Below are 19,450 nucleotides of genomic sequence, written 5' to 3'. Positions count from 1 at the left end.
CAGGAAAGCAATCTATTTACCGAGTTGTAATATTTATAAATACAAGAAGTTTAGAGTTTGATGTAGACTTAAAATGAATTGAGGTGTGTTGTGGGCTGGAGGTGGGTGTAGTTATCTGTAATGCTGTGCTCTGGTTGTGTGATGAGTATCATCAAGGTAGCATTAAAGGCACTCAAGCACCCTAACCAGTCCATTATAGAATTGTATTGCTGTAGTGTTTGGGGGTTACAGATCTGATTGTTCCTGACATTTGAACAGTGTTTCTAATACCAAAGAATTAACTTTTTGTATTTTCTAGTACATTCTGCAGTTGTGCTTCTCTTTTATTATGCATATCTAGTCAGTATTCTGGGATGCTTTTGTGTTATGGAGACAGAGAGGTAGAAAGAAGACTTTTTTTCCTCACTGAAAAGTTGTAGGGAAGTCTGGACAGTTAAACTCTGGCCATTGAACTTCAAGCTGATGCTGTCCTATTAAATATTTGTCAAGGATGGCTCCAATAAAGGTTGGGAAGAACTGTGGTGAATCAATCTAAGGCAGTCATAAATTCTTTATAATAAAAAAAGTAATTCTAATATGTGAAAGTAGAAAGGGAATGGGAGATGCTGAACTCTGTGGCTATCATCTTACATGCTGTTGATCCTAAGCAAAAAGAAACCCCCTACTAATCATGGAAAACATCTCAATGCATTGAAAAAAGTGTGCTGGTTCTCTGTGTGAACAATGGTACTCACACAGAAAGTTACACATTTTTATATCTGTATACATATATATTTCTGACAAGATTAGTGTTATTGCTCCTATTGCTGTTTTATTTAGTGTATGGCTCATTTCCTCTGTTTATTCTGTACCGGTGAACAATTTCTGAGAATAATATTCATTCTGCAAGTGATCTGGTCTTTCCCATGAGAAGCTGATATCAGATGAGGCTTGGGGGAGGAGGGGGAGGGAACACAATCCATATGCAACTGGACCTCGTTACAGTTTGGAATATGGAGAAATTAGAGTTAAAGATTTTAAAGAGTTTTGTATTATTTACTTTTGACTAGGTTATGTTTCTGAAAGTAGAGGAAGTATGCTTTCAAAAGTGATTATTTTTGCTTGCCATTTGATTTTGTGCTTGGTATGATAAGTGACCTTTGGATATAAGATATTCCCCACAAGTCCAGCATGATGGTTGTCCTTGAGGTCTAATTACAGTGTGTTCCTCTAGCTCTGAAGTTCTTGCTAAAAATGCACTTAGGAGCTCAGCTTCATTTGGCCACAGTTGTATTCTGAAATTGTATTGCCCTGTTCTTTGCAGTTGATTTGTATTTTTCTCATCTTCTGTCATTTTTTTGATTTAGTCAATTTATTTATAGGGTTTTTTCTGAGTTTGGGAGCTAGTGTTGTTACTAGTACTGTAACACACTTTTAGCAAATCACCCTTCTGTGAAAGATTAGGTAAATAACCCAAGGTTTCATTTAAAGCTGGCCAAGTAAAACAGGAGACTGGGGAAACAGCAAGGAAATACTATTTTTAAATTTTTTTTTTGTATGAAATATTTTAAATTTTTACTTTGACCATTGTGTATTTTGGCTTCTCATCAGCTACTTGAATAAACAATTACGCTTTAAGTCAGTCTGATTTTTTTTTTTTTTTTTTTAAGAATATCTGAAAACTTATACACTAGATGATGTTAAATCAGGTTAGTTAAGCAGCTCAGCTTTTTCTTCTGTGGTGTTACTGTGATAAAAAGATCTCTAAACCATCTTGTGACTACTCAGTGAGATGAGCCCTTGCAAGTATGTGGAAAGACCCCATTTACTGCATTATATTGGTAGAATATATTTAGCTGGAATTTACCTACATCCTGCTCTTCCTCTTTCTGCTGGTTAGTTCTGTCTTGGATGGATCTGTTTAAAGCCTTCAGTGTTCTGGTTTTTTGAGACTTTAATAGTAACCACGTCTTTGCCTACAGATGAGCAATATTGGGGTGAAGTTGCTCCAGATGGGGTGTGGCAATTTTACAACTCTGGTTACTGCAAAGGTGTTTACTTCTCCCAGCTTCACATTCCTCGCATTTCCTAGCTTCCCCTGCTCTCAAACTGCCAGCCTGAGTATTCCATGGCTTACAAAGCCAGCAAGAATGTGGGTAGTTTTCAGCTGGATTGGAAGCTGGATTTGTGCGGTTCCCTCACTGTCTCTCGGGGTTCCTGCAGGAGTGCTGATGGTGTTTGAAATGCATGGCTATAGGTGCCATTGTAGTGTGGGCTTGAACTGGGATATATTGATTGTGGAATTGGATCTAGTTCAGGATGAAGGTGTTTGTGTGCCTGGAAAGTAAGAGGGAAACTGGAGGGTAGAAAGGTTTAAGAGGCTTTAACTGAGAAGAAAGATTTGGTAGAACAAATTTAAGGAAGGAGGAGAAGGTTGAGCTTAGAGATAGGGAAGGAGAACATCTCTGATATTGCTGCCTTGTGAGTGCCTGGAGAAAGAAGCAGCCAATGCAGACACGAAGGAGCTGAGCCTAGGGTTGGACTGCCACTGCTGAGACAGAAACTTAGAGATCCTGGAATGCGTGGCTGGGAAGCTCTGGGGCACATATTATCAATTCTTACTGGGGAGAGCACGTAGGCTGCCACTTTGATGAGGTTCAGAGGCTCTCAGAGCGCACAAGGGTACCGTAGTGCATCCTGTGGGAATCACTGCCTTAGGTGTGAAACTAGGGAGAAGTCCTGTCTACCAAATCAATTTGCAGGAAGGAGGCTGGGTAAAGTAGAAGTTTTTGGAAAAGTTTGACATGGTTGTTACTGCTGGATTTGAAACAGTGAAAGTGTGAGAACGTGGGGAGGCAGCAGATTGAGGAGGTTCTGAGGCATGGCAGGATGCTGGAGCATGGGAGAGGATAAAGGGCTTGCTTTATTCACAACTGAATGAGTCTGGTTTAACTACTGGCCCATTCAAGGTGGAAGAGAACTAATTTAAAAGGAGAGGCCGACACCATCATTTGGAAGTGAAATCATGTGGCAAGGAAGTTCTTACAGAACTGACAGAAATCAGAAAATGCCCAGGACTGACAATGAGTGTGTTTGTTCCTATTGCTTTTCTGTAAGTACTTTTTTCAGTTAAAAAAATCTTAGAAATGCTTCAGAACCAATTGTTTCTGTACTTCAAGCTGCATGTGTCCCTAAACAGAGGTGCTGTAAATCAGGGGTATCCACAGAGCTGATACTCAGAGAGGAACTCAAAAGCCTAAAATTGAAATTTTGGTTGTGGGGACACGAATTAACAGAGGTGAACAAGATAATTTCTGCTAAGGAGCAAAAGAGAATTCGAGCTAAGGTCCAGGAGAAGAAGCCCTGCCACGTGTCACTGCCTGTTTTGGTAGCACAGACCTAGCTAAGCTCCATGGAAAAGTGCAGCCTCAGTGTGGTGCCTCCTGTCTTTTCAGGAATAAACTCAGTATTATTTCTAGGTACAGAAACCCAAAGGGAAATCACGTCTGTAGCCACTGTATTAATTAGCAGTGATTTAATAAATAAGACCAGTTGAAGTTGGTCAGTGTGTGAGATGTAGAATGCGTAAACAGGAAAATAACAGGTTTCTCCAACTTAGGCAAATACCTCCCTATTTTTTGACCTGAGGCATTAGTTTCAGTATTTCCATAACTTCTCTATTCTGTCCCCTTTACATGGCAATTGTAGCTTTGAAGGGGCCAGTTTGCTTAACTTTCAGTTCTTTATAATCTCAAAGAGGGAGGTTTGGGAGTGATTCAAACTTTTGCAGTGAAAAAGCTGCTCTGGAAGTTGGAGTTACTGTCCTGCTTGGTAGAGTGTGTGTTTAATTAGGGTGATGGGGGGATGAAAGAAGTGTTAGAAATGGATGTGTAAGATCCTACAAGGTAAAATTAGCTTTGTTGCTACTAAATTGCCAACAGTTTTTTCTGTCAAGTTTGAAGGAATTCATCTTAATGAAACAATGCTGACAAAATTGGAAAACAGAGATTTATGAACCTTTGATGCTGGGCAGGGGTTTTTTTTGTTGTTTTCTTGTTTTTTTAGATACTATCTATAGCTAAGGATCTGTCTTTTGTGGTAAGCTTGACCTAAGTTGTGTGATGGAGTTCTTGGTTTCTTCAGCGCTGCGCTTTGGCCTTGAAAGAGTCAACTGTCATGGTAATTAGTGGTGTTTAAAATAAAAGGTAATATTGAGTGGTACCCATCTTTTAGTCTGCTTCTCCATCTTGTGCTTTGTCCAGTGCTGTGTAGGATCTTTAAAGCCTTACAGGAGTGAGACAGAAAAGTGGTTTTTAAAGTTTGATGGTATCCTGTTCAGAGGCTGCTTTTGGGATGTTTTTATATTTGTATGTATGCGTACGTATGAAAATGTGGATGTATGTGCATACGTGATATCCTTATTTCAAAGAAGTCGTAAGTATTTGTTCAGTGTGATTATGCTGTGAAGTGGTTTTCTTCTGAACTTTGCTTTCTGATCCATGCCCACAGACATTCATTAGCTTTAGTTTTTGGAAACCTGTGTGGATGGATCACACAGGGCCTTGCAAGGCTGAGGCTGGAGAGAAGGTTGAGGCAGGGATTCTGAAGAGCTCACTGCTGTTTGAGAACCTTTCCCACAGTTTGCTTGTGAAGTGGATTTGTGAACATGTAATACTTGAAATTTCTTGTGAAATGTGGAGATGAAAACTTAGTTGTGTTATAAATGCAAAGATCCACTTAAAAGGAATGCTTACCTTGATTTGTGTAGCAGTTAGATAATTGTACAAGTGTTTGGAAATTTAGGACAAGGAGGAAGCAAGAATTGTGCGCTGGTAGTTGGGGAAAGGTGTGTGGCCAGGAGACAGAATCCAGTGCTCTGGGATATAAATAAGGTGCTGCGTAAGTGGAGCTGTGGACCTACTGATGTTGGCCTTATTTGAGTGTAGAAGCATTTTTAGAGGGAAGTGGGGCATTTGGTAATCCCTCAGTGAAGTGTTCGGGGTTTGAACTCAGTACAGAACTGTTCTGGTTTCCTCTGTAATAAATGTGGTAAGCCTTTATCATTTTGCCGATTAGTGATTCATTATGGTTAAATGTCACGATAGATGTGTTTATATTTGAAAGCAATAATCATCAGCTCAGTCTGAAATAACCTTATATGTACCCAGCACATTGTTCTTATCTTGGTAGTTTTGTTGTGGTTTGGTTTTTGTTTGTTTTCTTGTTTTTCCCAGTCTTTATTTGATCAGGAAAAGGAAATTGAGGTCTCATGGTCATCTCAAATGCAGACATTTAAAAATCAGGGCGAAAAAAAAACCCCAGCAAAACAAAAAACCAAACCCAAGGCATCTGATTAATGAGTAAACTTGTTGGAAGTTCATACTTGAAAGTGCACATCAGATAGGGGTTCCCAGAAAGCTTATGAGGAATATTTCATAAAAATAGGATTACAAGAAGGGTCTGGTCTCAATCATGAATTTTTGCAGTGGTATTCAAGAACATTGTGCACTAAGAGTGTTCGAGTCACTTGCATCTAAACCTTACCTCTTTTAACCAAATCTACGTGGTTTTGCTTCAGTATTTATTTTTTGTGCTGTCAAAGGTAATTTCTAATAAAAACAGAGCAACTTCACATTGGTTTTTTTCCTTCCTGATGTATTTATGTTTTTGTTTTCTTTAGTATCAGACATTGAAGGTGGTGATGCTTTGCAGCTCAGAAAGGAACATGCCCTCAAGATATTCGCTTACATCAATTCCTGGACGCAAAGGTAATTTTGGATTGAGTTTGAATGCTGAGGATGCTGGATCTCAACAGCAGTTTCCCTTTTTAAAATACAGTGCGGTGATTAGAATTAGCAAATTATTATTGTGTAGCTAAGTGATACTTGGGGAGTAGAGGCTATTTTACTACTTAGAAAATAAAAATAAACTCATTACCCAGTGCATTTTGGGCAAAGCATATTTTGAATGCAGTTGGCATTCTGGAGGCTGTAATAATTGTGTAGAAAAACAAATAGCTATATTGTGGTGACAAACAATGTGCCTTGCTGCTTTAACGTGAAATTTTGTGACCGTCTTCTGCAGAGGCAGGGTAGGCTAAGAAGATTTTTAAAAAAGGTGACTGAATGGAACCATCATGTTAAATTTTCCTCCATGTCCTAATACTCTGAGTCAAGGCGATGAAGGATTGCAGCCCATAGCTACTAAATTGATAAAGAAAATGCTTTGCACATGGTTGTCTTAAATCAACTACATTATTCCTTTTAATCTAGTATTTAAATTACTGTTTTGGGATTGTTTCTTTAAAGTTGTGATATCAGGTATTGTGCTTAAGAATAGTTTATTCTTCTCAGCTACTTCTTTCAGCACAAGGAAGTATATGGATATTACTTTTTAGAAAGAATCTACAGTAAAGATGTTTGGAATTTAGTGTTCAGCAGTAGTTTTAAGACTGAACTGAATCCACTAAGTCATAAGAAATATTGGGGGAAGCATGTAGAGGATAAATTGGAAAACATTATTTGGGTATTTAGAAGATTCCAAAAGAAAAAAAATGGATTTTGGATACCTGTGAAAGTGGAAACATCCTCTTTCTCATTTTGCCCAAAAATTATAAGTTAAGTTCATTTTCTTCTAAAAGCCATGTACTTTTAGACACAGAGAAGGAATTTTTAAATCAAAATAAACAGCAGGCACAGAAACCAGACTCCTGTCATTTTATGACAGGTCCTAGATCCCAGGTTTGTCAGAGAACAATTGCAACCCAGTTTTCCAGGTCATCATCTGTTCAGAGTTTTGTTCTGTTCTACAGCTTGACAAATCCAGCCTGAAGAAAAAAATAAAGACTGGATAACATTTAGCTCTTTTTTTTCTTCTGGTTTCCTTGTTACCTTCCATATGTAGTGGTTTCATACTGGAAAAGTCTGAAGAGCAGTCCTTATGCTGTTTAAAGGAGAATCTAACAAAGAGGTCACAGGAAGGAGTTTTACTTGACATTTTAATTTCATATCCTGTCTCTACTCTGCCAAATGGGCTTTTGAGAGTTCTGCTTGTTTTGAGTTTGAGGCCTTCCTTAAAAACCACTTTTTACTTTGTTGTCTGCAGTTTAAATCTCTGCTTTCCTTCAGAAGATCATTTGGCAACATGTCCTGAAGAGCACCTTTTTCTTCCATCTGCATGTAGTGTTTCCATTTTAGCTTTCTTCTGGAAATCATTACGTTCGAAGAAGTAGCATGCTCATTTTTTATTGATCTTCTCAATTTTTGGTGGAGCTCTTCTTCCTGTGAGCTCCACATTCCAACAGAGGAAGACTTAGAGGTTTTGCACATACCTCTGTCTTGGAAAAGAATTCTCCAATATGTGAGAAGTCTTCACCAGACTGTTTTCATTGTTATTGAGGAGGATTTGTTACACCCGAGGTGGGCAGTAATTTGTAGGCATAAGTGGTGGACCTTTTGAACATAATTTTCCCCCAGGATAAACGCTTGAGGATGCACTGGGTTTTGCCTGCAGTCCCTTGTTGTCATTTGTTAATATGGAAATACATTTACAAGTAAATGGCAAGAGTGTTTTTCACATGGGTAAGGGCACACTCCATTTATACAATATTAAAGGGATTTTTCTTCCTGCAAAGATGGAACAAAAGGGTTTAGATGCTTCAGTCACTGTTCTGTGCTGGAATTAGGGAATCCTGAATGTTACGTTTTTGTTTAACCCACTGAAAAAAAAATAAATGTCTGTATTCAGAAAGTATGTGCTTTAAGAGCTGTAGCTCAAGGGCATGTTTGTGTTCCATCAAGAGAGGCAGCACCCTCTACCTGTCACAGCTCTGGGTTCTCTTTTGATTTTTTTCCCTAAAAACTAAAGTTTGTTAACCCCAGTTTCTCAGTGAAATGCTTTGGTTGCAGAAAAATTTTTAATTGCTACTTATTTATGATTTCTCGCCCTATCTTTTGTCTGCTGATTTCTTTTAGAAATGGTACATGTGATTTTTGTATTATTTTAGTATCTCAGAACTCTGGTTGTGGACTGGAGTCCATTGTTCTTCATCTAACAGAAGGTGGAGAAGATCTCTGCTGCAAGAAAGCTCCCAGTTTATGTAGCAGAATTTGAGTAAGAAAGAGCTGAGTCCATCTCCCAGAGTCTGTTACCAGCACGTAGCCTTTAATTTTGATTTTCTGTAAGGACAGTGCAATGATGGCTTTCTTTTCTGTGTTCTCCAGGATTTAAATCCTTTTACAGGAATATCCTCCACCTTTTTTTTTTCAGAATGAGGGAAGTGCTTGTTTGTATGGAAGAAGCAGCTGTTCCCAGACAATAGGTTTAGAGTACCTACCTTAGAGGTTTATGCACCCAGAATCTATTTGGCATACATAGTTATCCTTGCCCACAACTAGAGATATGTTAGAGTTTTTGAACTTGATGATTTAATTGATTTTTTTTAATGATATTGTCAAAGGGTGTAGGGTTTTTCCCTCTTGTTCTTTGCAGTGTGTCAGTAGATAATCAGGGGAATAATCTCTGAGCCTGCCAAGTGAAGAAAGTACTGAAGATACTTGAGCTGCTTTTTCCTAGATGGATAAAGGATATCAATGTGCATGGGGTCACCATGCAAATGCAGATAAAGGAAGTGAACTTAAATACTCCATTAAAAATAAAATTACTTTGGAGCCCTGTTGATTTGAAAATAACAATAACGAGTTCTTACACAGCTGACAAGAATGTCAGGATGATTTATTGCAGTAAAGAGCAACAGAGAAAGCCAGATGAGGAAACGGAGTCAGAAACATACTGAAAAACGTGACTTCTTCAGTAGCACAGTGACCTTGCCCACAGGACTTTTTTTTCTGTATTTTACTTGCTGTAGCAGCTGCTCAATGATAACAGTTACTTGATAGTTTTGGTAAGCATTTGGAAATAATGGGATGTTCTCGAGGAGGAGGGTTGTGTGACTCCCACTTGCTGCTGGGTAGAGTCTGTTTCATTTGGATTTCCTTTATTTTATGATTCTGTCAAATAACTTGTTGTTTAAAATGTTTTAATGTGAAGAGTTCTCTTGGTTAAGTACCTGCCTGATTTTAACTGTAGGAATTTTTATTTATGTTTTTCTTCTGTTTTCTTACAGACAATGTTTGTGCTGTTTCAAGGAGTATAAACATCTGGAGATCTTTAACCAAGTAGTTTGTGCGCTTATTAACTTAGTGATTGCCCAAGTCCAAGCTCTGCGGGACCAGCTCTGTAAACATTGCACTATTAATATAGATTCAACATGGCCAGAGCAGAGTAATCATGCTGATGAGCCCCTGAATGTAGAAAGAGAGTCTCACGAAGAAGAAAATGGAGAACGACAAAAATCTCTAGAGAAAAAGTTTGATTCCGCAAGAACTTGTATCCTGAGCGAGGAGGAGCCCACAAAGAGCACGGATGCTTTTGGCTTATGGAGCACTGATGAGAAGGAGAAGCTGCTGCTGTGTGTGGCAAAAATCTTTCAGATTCAGTTTCCTCTGTACACAGCTTATAAGCATAATACTCATCCCACAATAGAGGTACATGTTCTCCTTGTGTCTATCTGGAATTATTTGGTGAAAGGTTAATTGTTCTTGTTAATGAGCAGATTCTTTTGGTGCTTGTTGCTTTCACATGGGATGGGCACATTCAGCTCTCCTGTTGACTTCAGTAGAACTTTTCAGAGAAACTTTCAAAATGACACATACTCTTCCACTTTCTTTAAAATATGCTGAATTGTTATAGGTAATACATTGATAAGTGTTGGCTGGAACTGTACACTGAATTATTGTACTGTTTAAATAACAGGAAGGCAAAAAGAGGAAGCCTTTCTTCCAGAAGGTAACCCATTAACAGTTTATTAATTTCTTTTCATTGCAATCTGTGGTTCTAGAAGCAAAGCTTCAGAAACTAGACTTTGTGCAAGACCAAACTTGTTAGAACAGCTGGTTAATCAACTGGAATAACTTAGCTTTGCACAGGTTGCTTTGTTCCAGGGTGCTGGTTTTTCTCTCTGATATTTGTTATGGCTGCTATTCACATCTTCCCTATTTGCCTCTAAAAAAAAAAAAAAGAAAAATTGTCAAAAATCCTGCCATGCTTAAATCACAGTTTCTGAAATGAATGTGATGGTGTCAGCATTTCCTAGTGGAAACAACACGTTTTTGGAAAGGTTGGCTTTTGATCCAACTTGTGGTAGTCTAGTAACAAGTAAACAGTTATTTTGCAGTATTTGTATGCAAGGAAGATGTACAGTTCACTGTCTAAGAAAAGCTTCTATCCAACAAACTTCTGAGAATGTCAAAGTGGAGAATTAAAGTGCAGCCAACCCACTCTTTTTTATTTTCTATTTAGAGAGTTGTGGGAGCTCACTGGAGCTCTGAGGGGTGAAGTTTGCTTTATAAACTTAAGTCCAAAATGAGAAGATGCCGGGTCAGATACAATTATGTAAGTTAGGGTGGTCACAACATCTGATCAGTTCTTACTGAATGAATGCTGCCATATCTGACCATAAATGTAGTTAAAACCCCCTACACACAGTGGGTTTTTTAGGTGGGCTGGATTTTGGTTCTTGTCCTACTCCAAACCATATGCGTGTAAGTTAACAGAGGTAGTTTCAAGTGTGTGTGTGTATAAAGTGAATTGATTTGTCTTCTGCACTCCTGTGGGACATGTACTAAGACTGGCTTCAGAGGAATGTGGAATGAACAATTCCTGGAACAGCTCTTCTGTGGACTATCCCACCTGATTCTTTTAAATTACTATTTCTTCTGGGTTTTTTTCTTCTCTTTGAATTTCACTTCCAAACAATCAAGAGAAAATCTCCAAGTGCCTGATGGGATTTCTTTTTCCCTTGGTGTGCAGCCTTGGAGTGATTTAGATCCAGATCTGCTGTAGGTTGCTGTACTGTGATGATGCCCAGCACTCCAGACATACTAATGTGTATATTATATATGTACCGTACTGTTACACATCACTTGAATTATCTAATACATTCATTAGATATCCTAAAAACACAAGTTAAGGGGAAGCTGAGAATGAAAACCACTTTCCTGAGGTACAGGCAGGTAAGGGAAATTTTTTTTCCTTTCTGCTGGACTTGGTGTGTTTGCAGGTCTGGATTATGAAGGTGTGCCAGCCTGCCGTATTTGTGTACCTTTTGGGGCGGGGCAGGGGGGGAGGTTTTTAATTTTGCTTTTCAAAGGTCCCAGCATCAATAATTTTTCTTACAAATTGATATTTTCCGTATTTGGACAGCACTAGGATTCTGTTACTCTAGAGTAGTGTTAGCTATTTAATGTCAAAACTTTCTACTCCCATGAGTGACTCACTGAGGTTTAGAATTTAATTTTGGATTTCAGTCTAGAGCACATCTTAGTCGAATTGAGGCAAGTTATTAGTCCCAGTAACAAGAGCACTTCTGATTTTAAATCAGGCTTGCTCTCAGTCCTCAAGAGATGCTAAAATAAAAAGTCCCTGGTTTAAGTGCATTATCTATACTTGTAAGTTAAACAGATTCCTGAACAGCTGGAATCTGCCAAGAATTTGTTGGGAGAAGCTGCTGTAGCTCTCTCCCTTTCCCATTAAGCATTGTGTTTGCCCTGGAAAAAGGGAAATTTGCTGATCCAGAACAGACTCCAGTCTCCACTCTGACTGACTTTAGAAATTCCTTGTTCTAGATTCTTGAGGTGAATTTTCACAATTTCATGGAGTTATCACACCCACTGAGGTTTCACTGTGCCTAGAAATGGCCTCTTAGGCTGCCATTTAAAAGTTCCCAATGTGAGGCTTTCCCACGGTAACAATTAGCAGTCAGTGTTTCTGTTGTCTTTTGCTCTGCAGACACCTCCAAGGGCTTTGTTCTTAATGGTAGCAGACAAGTCTTGAAGTCGGATCCTCTTCTCAGCTGCTTGCCAAAGCTGTTTTACACTGGGCTGTCTGGTGGAGAAGAAAAACATTCATGTGGAAGCAGGAGTCTTTCCCTTGTTCAGGACTTCATAAAGTTGGATTAAAATGAACAGTAAAGCAAGATTTGTTGTAGTCAAAAAGGTTTCTACCTGCAGGATCATCCAGCTCTCTCCTTAAATGATACAGGCTAAGAATTGCTTTGGTCCGTTGCAACATCTCTAAAGTGAGAGTGGAGACCATGACAGCCTGATTGGTAGCCAGAAGGCCCATGTACACATCTCTCTTAAAATCTATCAATATTTTTGGTGCCCAGAGGGGCCTTTGTGTCTATTTTTCATCCTAAACAAAATTAACTCAAAATATTTTTAAAAATATGGTTGGTTTTTTGAGAAATGCTCATACTTAATTTTTTTTTTTTTAATGGGATATTTTTAAGAACTCTTGCCTACAGGGTGGTTTATGGCTGTATGCCCATCCTTTTCATACTTTGTGCTGCAAGTGAAATACCTGGAATGGACACTTCCAGGAGGGGAAAAAAGAATCTATAAAAGCAGGCTCTTAAAATCCTGTAGAGGAAGAAGCAACAATGTGAAGTGCACTCCTGAACCTGGCACTGTCTCAGAATGAACAATGAATGTGGAGGGAGTTACCCGACCATTTAGCAGATCTTGACAGAGGATGAAATGAAAGTGGAAACAAAATCAGTTGAGGTGTCTGTAGCTGCAATCCCTGACTCTTTGGGGTCTTGTGCTCTCTGCCTCTCCTTTTCAAGTAAATATTTTCTTGGAAGATGTCTGTGCTTTCCACCAAGGTTGTTTCCAGGTCAGACCTCAGCCAGTACATTTTATTATGGGATGTTTGGAAGGAGCCTTAAAGCTCATCTCATTCCAATCCCCTTCCACTATCCCAGCGTGCTCCAAGCCCTGTCCAGCCTGGCCTTGAACACTTCCAGGGATGGGGCAGCCACAGCTTCTCTGGGGAACCTGTGGCAGGGCCTCAGCATCCCCACAGGGAAGAATTTCTTCCTAATCCCAAATCTAGCCCTGCCCACTGGCAGTTTGAAGCCATTCCCCCTTTTCTTTTTGCTGTATGGCTTTGGGCCAGCACTATCCCTGCCTGCCTTTCTCCAAAGTCCCTCTGCAGCTTTTCTCCGGGTAAAGGTCTTGGGGAGCTGCTCGAGGTTCTGCTGAAGTGATAGTGGGATTTAATGCCATATTAGATTCTCATGAGGCATTCTCTTATTTCCTCATAAAGTCGAGCTTAAGGAACTCTCAGACTGTTCTGTTTCCCATCTGCAAGAACAGAAGTCACGTTTCCAGACTGTCTCTCAACTGCAGCCTTTTCCAAGCTTTGCAGGACTCATGCAACAGCCCTCTGTGAGTTTGGGATTTCTGCATTCTAAGAACTGCAGTTCACTTGGCAACAAATCTGCTTTTTTCAAGAAAACTAATGAAATTTCTCACACCATTTCTGCAGTTTTCATGAGCAGAGCACTGAACACCTTTTCTTGCTGCTTAAAAACATACCACCTACTGCCTTCAAAGCTGTTTTAAAAATAACTGGTAGAGTATCACGAGTTCAGGCATGACTTAGAGTTCAGCAGAAGAAAAAAAAGAAAATAAATGCTTAGCTATAATATGAGCATATTGAATAATTCAAAATGTTTGTATCACACTTAATCCATCCAAAATTGCTTGCCTCCAGCATCCTCTGGTACAGTTCTAAGAAGCTTACTCCTACACAGCTATTTAAAATATATTCAGGAAATTTCATTTAAAAACTTTACTTTATGTTAAACTTGCATTTGATTTGTGACTATCAGTACTGGGTGTTTGGCATGGAGGGGTGAGAAGAAAAGGAATGTGTCCTTTACCTACAAGTATCCATGGCAATGTTGAGTTTTACAGCCACATTTTATACCTTCAGTGCCCTTTTGCCCCCAGCAATGTGCATGAAACCCACAATAAGTTACAGCCCTAATAAGGAAGCTTCCCACTCTATACTGCCCAACAAGTGGATGTTGTGGACATTAAAAAGAAAAGCTGTTTTCCCAAACCCTTTTCAGTGTAGTGCTTCCAGAAAATAGATTTCTTGTTGCAGCAAGTAGCCAGCAGAGTGATAAGGTGATACAATTCCTTCCCCGTAGTCACTTAGCTCACTCCTGTAAAAATTTGGCATTTATTAAAAATAAATATATGCTACATATATATAGTATATATACTATATATAAAAATATAGTAGTTGAAATTAAAGATTTTTAATATTTATGGCAATGAATATTTTGACATTTTAACCCTTTAAATCATTATATGTAGGATTGTAGGATGTCCTGGATTTTCATCTAAATTCAGATGTTTGCATAGATGTCTCATGTTTATTAGAAATTGCATTCCAAAGTCCCTGGGTTGGTTGTGTTCTGTATTTCTCAGGCTGGTGTGACAAACTATCCCCTTTACCATATTCCTGTTAAAAAAATTGGTGATCTCAACAGGGGTGGGATTGAAGAATAATCTGTTAATCCAGCCTTTGAGAACCACTGCTGAAATGTTCTTCTAAGTATATTTGTGTATTCATATATATTAACAGAGGTAAAAATTACAGAAAAGTCTGTTTTTCATTGTAAATGTGAAGCAAAGCTTGAGCTTCTGTCCTCCTCTGAATTAGGAATTTGGTTTTTTCTATTGTTGACTGTGATACCTGGTAAATGGCAGTTGCTTTTTTTTCTATAAATGTACTTTTATTGCTTGAATTAATTTTAATTTTTTTCTTTAAACAGGATATTTCTGCTCAAGAAAGCAATATATTAGGGGCGTTCTGTGATATGAATGTAAGTTGTCCACTTTTAAATCGGAGCACATTTCCTAGAAACTTAAAATAACCATATTCATTCCTCTGTATGGATTTGTGTTACACTAATGTAGCTTTTGACTTTCCTGTGTGTCTGAATGATCTGCTATTGATTCTTCTCCTGTTTTTTGACTGTTTCTAGGATGTAGAAGTACCATTGCACTTGCTTCGTTATGTTTGTCTGTTTTGTGGAAAAAATGGCCTTTCCCTCATGAAGGATTGTTTTGAGTACGGAACCCCCGAGACGCTGCCATTTCTTATAGCACATGCATTTATCACAGTGGTGTCTAATGTGAGTATTCCCTTTAAACTGTGTGACTTGAGCACAAAAAGTGAAAGGAATCTGAAGTCTGGAAGAACTCTGTGGGACCAGAGAGGGATAAAAAAGCTGTAAATTTTCCATATTGGGAATGAGGTTTGCTCATCCGTAGAGCATTTCATTGTCCAAACCTTCTGCATCTCCTGGAAGCGCACAGGTAGTTTCCCAAGTTCGTACCTGGATAGGAAGATTGTGACAGCCCCAAAAGATACATACAAGAATGTTGTCAGAGGCCATTTCTGTTCCTGAAATTGTGCCGTGGAAGTGGTTTCAGTTTCTTTAGGGTGTTCTAACTTCTCAGCTTATTCCCTATGAGGCCCAAAGGATTTATTTTCGTTTCAATTTCATGTGATTTTATACCATTATACACATTTGCAGCATAGAGGTAATCATCTTTTTTTCCCCCCTTAGTTTTAGAATGCACCTCCTCCATCATTTCTGCATTTTGAAATCTCAGGGATTTTTGTCTGGCAGAATTACGAACTGATTTTAGTGGAGATTTGAAGGAGATTGGTGATAAAAATAAAACCCAGTCCTTGAAGGACATATGAAGACTTGGTGTAATGTGAGGGTAGAAGTTGTGACCTGTCTTGGGGATGGGCAAAAAGGAAACCAGTAGTTTGTTATGCCTTGTACAAAGTGAGTTTGACATCATTTTGACACTGTTTGCAATTTTAAATACTTAAAATCTGATTCTTCCTCCCACACATCTTCCCTTCCTTGTTGCTGTTATCCTTCAGCCAGGAGGATGTTCTGAGTAAATACTGGAATGGGTTTGCACAGAGGGAGCCAGTGATTGAAATCAAGCTGGTGTTGAGGATCTGTATCCCACTCTCCTGATCCTTTAGTGTGGTAATTCCTGACTTGTAGGTCAGAGACCAAATGGGCAAGGCCATGGTCTGCTCCATTCTTCTAAAGCTGCCCAGGGTGGCTGGTGCAGCACCTCCCTATGTTTGATTGTGAGGTATGTTCTCAGCCTGTGAGATTATGTTCTCTTCTGGCCCTTTTTGTGTGAGCTGATGAGTTCTTCATCTCCAGCTGCTGTCAGTGCAGTCCTCGTCAAACCATCTGCTGAAAGCTGTGTTCTTGTAGCTTATTCTGGTTCAGAAGGAAATTTTGGTTACAAAACGTTTTTGCATTTTTGTTTTATTTTTTGTGAGAAGGGGCAAAACTGCTTGAACAATGAGTGGCAGCTCCCTATCACGCTAGCATGTTTTTAAACCAGCATTCTGACTTCAAATCCCATTTCCTGAGTATCCCATATCAGTGCAACTGCCTTTCTTCTTTTTCCTTTTTGGAAGTCTTTATTTTTCTCCACATAAATTGTTTATTTTCTTTATTCTTAGTGACGTGCCCTATTCCAAAATACTTCTCAGCCAAGTTTCTCCTTTCAGTTACTTAGCAACTTTGCATTTCTCTTTGGTTCTAGTAGGTAAGCCATTAAGCTGGCTTTTGCAGCTGTTTTAGATGAGTTCTATGGTTAAACTTGGCAGATAAAATGAAATTCAACACAAACCATTACCAAAAGAACTGTTTCTTCAGCCTCTTCCAGCATTGCATCTTTTCCCATTCAGCGAGCACCTTTCTTTTGTACTCTCTCTGGCTTTGCTGGCAAATCTGTGTGTGAGCTGGAGGAAGGCTGTTTAAAAAAATTATATTTAGATGTTATTTATATGTCAGTTCACTACAGAAAATACAAGAAAATATTCCAGCTGTAATGTGCTTTATTCATCCACTTGCTGCATTTTGATGTCACTCAGTGTACTTGGTAGCACTGCTGCTGCCTTTCAAATGCAACATACTTATTACAGCCAAATGAAGCAGCTAATTTTTTGGACAAAATACATTTTACCTTGCCAATATTAAAAAAAAAAAGGTATTTCTCCCCCTCTATAATGATGCATGAACTTAGGATTTTGATATAATGTTTCTCTTTCCCTGTTGGTTTTTATATCGTTTCACTGTATAGTTCATATCACTTAGATAAATATAAATAATTTAATAAATTTTTCTGATTGTGGACCAATACACCAAACTCCACTAAAACAAAAAGAAGAATTCACAAAACTGAGCAAGGGTTAGTTAATTGGTGGTCTCAGCAAGAACTCTGCTAATCTGACTTGGTTTTATCCCAGAGCATTTGATTTTATGGGATTTAGAGATATTTATTCCAATAAGAACTCTGCAGCGTCAATTGTTAACTTGTTCCCAATGTGTAAAGCCTGACCACAGTGTGTAGTAACCCTTAAATGCATTTTCACAGCTGTAGTAGCTCTTGAGAATGGCAGTTAAGTAGCCATTTTTGTAAAGATTCCTTGAAATATCCATGCTGGAATTTATTTTCAAGTCTGTAAGGTGAAGGAGTTCTTTAGCCACTACCTTCTAGAAATTAATTACCTCTGATAAAGAGCAAATAATAGAAGAAAAAACTTGTTGAAACTTGAGAACAGAACAGATGCAGTGAATACTTTGTCTTAAAAGCAGGTGGAAACAAAAAGTGATGTAATTTCATGTTATTTTTTGTCTTTTTACAGGTGCGAGGTGATGTAATTTTATATATGTTACTTTCTGTCATTTAAACAATTTAGTATGCAAATGTGAGTCCATGTTCAAAATCCATTTGTAACATGTGAAATGATGCTTTAATTGAATTCTGAGGCTGAAGGTTGTGTAATACAAGTTTACAGATGCATGATTTCAACTTAGGAGTTTGAATTAATACAGAGTGAAATTTCTGTGAACAGTGAAAGCTATAAAAACAAAATTATAACATTTCATACTTTTATTTCACAAAGAAATGTATTTTCTTTGGTGTTTCATACTGTATTCGAAGCAGAGTACATGGTGTTAAAAATCAAATGGTGTAACCACAGTAGTTATCTTTGTCATCCTTGCAATTCCTTGTCAAAATGTTGTTTAATTCCTGTTTCTAGAACAAGCATCTTCTAGTGACACTTTGTATCTTTGGGATGTTAGCATTTTTTCCTTCTTGAGGCTGCCAGTTGGATCAGAGGCTTATTCCAAGTGTGGTCTTTTTTGCAGTGTGAAAATTGGGCTGGTTTGTCTTGCAAAGTAGGTTATATTGTTTCTGTGCAGTGCTTGTTGCCTTGTAAAAAGTGAGCCTGCAAATATTTTTGTCAGAACTGACTCAGAAAGTTCCTTGGCAAATGCTGGAAATGTTGAAAAGAAACTGGTGATAAGTTTGACTGCAGCCTAATAGTTTTCTCTCCCGTCAAAAAGGAATATCTACATTTTCTGCATGTGGAATTGAGTCCTTAGGCAGATTTTCTTGCATCAGTTGCAAAGCTGAAATTCTTTTAAGAGCAGAGGTGGGGATGCAGAGGGCCCTGGGTGAGTGACAGGGTTGCTTTTCACAAGGGTTCTGCGTGCACATGATTGAATTTACGTGGGCAGGAGCAACAGCTGCTGCTGTTTCATCTGTGCTCCATCCCTTACCTGGCACGGAGTAACAGGTTTAGCAGGCTCAGAATTCCTGTTTGAAATGCAGATGGCACTTCTGACTTTGCCTGTGGAAGTTGTTTGGTTGGTGCTTTTCCTCACAGCGGTGCTAAGTAGCTGTTTCAAGGGTTTTTTCTCTTCTGCATGTATTTTCTTCCTGCATTCAGCTTTGCTAAGGTGGTAAAGGCAGAATGGTAAATACGAGAAATGCAAATATGGTAGTAAAAAACTGTGCTCAATCACTGCTTGTAAAACATTTTATAGGATATGTAAGCCCTGAGATGGAAAACAACACAAGTCAATGTTACTTGGTTTAGGAGTGGTTTGCAAGGAACTAAAAGTGTGGAGTAATTTTCATGTAGCGTTTTAAGGAAAAAGGAAAAGAAAAACAACCCACAAGGTGGAGTAGCAGTTTTTCCTACTAAAGAAATTACAGAAAATAAAAAAATGAGACACCTGGGCAGTATGATACTATTTATACAAAGTTTGTATTTTCCAGTTGACTAGCAGGAAAGATACAAATCCTCTTTATAAGCCACGAAAGCATTCCTCAGATAACAGTTTGGAAAATTAGAAAAGTAAGGAATTGAATGGAAACCACCAAGAAAGCCTTTTCTTAAAGGGGGGTTGCATGTGCAAATGTACCAACAGTATTTCAGTTTTTTGCCGTTCTCTTTAAATGTCATTAATGAAATTTTTATCTATGTTTTTGCATTATAGATCAGAATATGGCTACACATCCCTGCTGTCATGCAGCACATTATACCCTTTAGGACTTACGTTATCAGGTAAATTTTTATTTGAAGAATTTTTCTTGTGGGGCTTTTTGACAGCACCTATTTCTAATTGCAGCTGATACACTTTTAATTGTACAGGTTGGTGCTCTGACTGTCATTTCAACAAGGAGGGTGAAGGTAATGTTTAGAGTTAGTT

General features: G+C 38.5%; 1 protein-coding gene across 14 annotated transcripts in view; it reads left to right on the top strand.

The window, feature by feature from the left end:
- USP34 (ubiquitin specific peptidase 34) overlaps positions 1–19,450 on the top strand; it is a 111,827-nt gene that overhangs the window by 12,188 nt on the left and 80,189 nt on the right. For all 14 annotated transcript variants that reach the window (XM_082276605.1, XM_082276607.1, XM_082276611.1 and 11 more), the window contains exons 2-6: positions 5,660–5,747; positions 9,104–9,524; positions 14,669–14,719; positions 14,882–15,031; positions 19,238–19,305. In XM_082276605.1, the coding sequence (XP_082132731.1) occupies positions 5,660–5,747; positions 9,104–9,524; positions 14,669–14,719; positions 14,882–15,031; positions 19,238–19,305 (778 nt within the window). The remainder of the gene's footprint in view (positions 1–5,659; positions 5,748–9,103; positions 9,525–14,668; positions 14,720–14,881; positions 15,032–19,237; positions 19,306–19,450) is intronic.

The sequence above is a fragment of the Coloeus monedula genome, assembly GCF_965178545.1.
Source record: "Coloeus monedula genome assembly, chromosome: 2".
NCBI lineage: Eukaryota > Metazoa > Chordata > Aves > Passeriformes > Corvidae > Coloeus > Coloeus monedula.
Note: the sequence above shows the minus strand (reverse complement) of the source record. Positions and strands in the feature narration are given on the sequence as shown.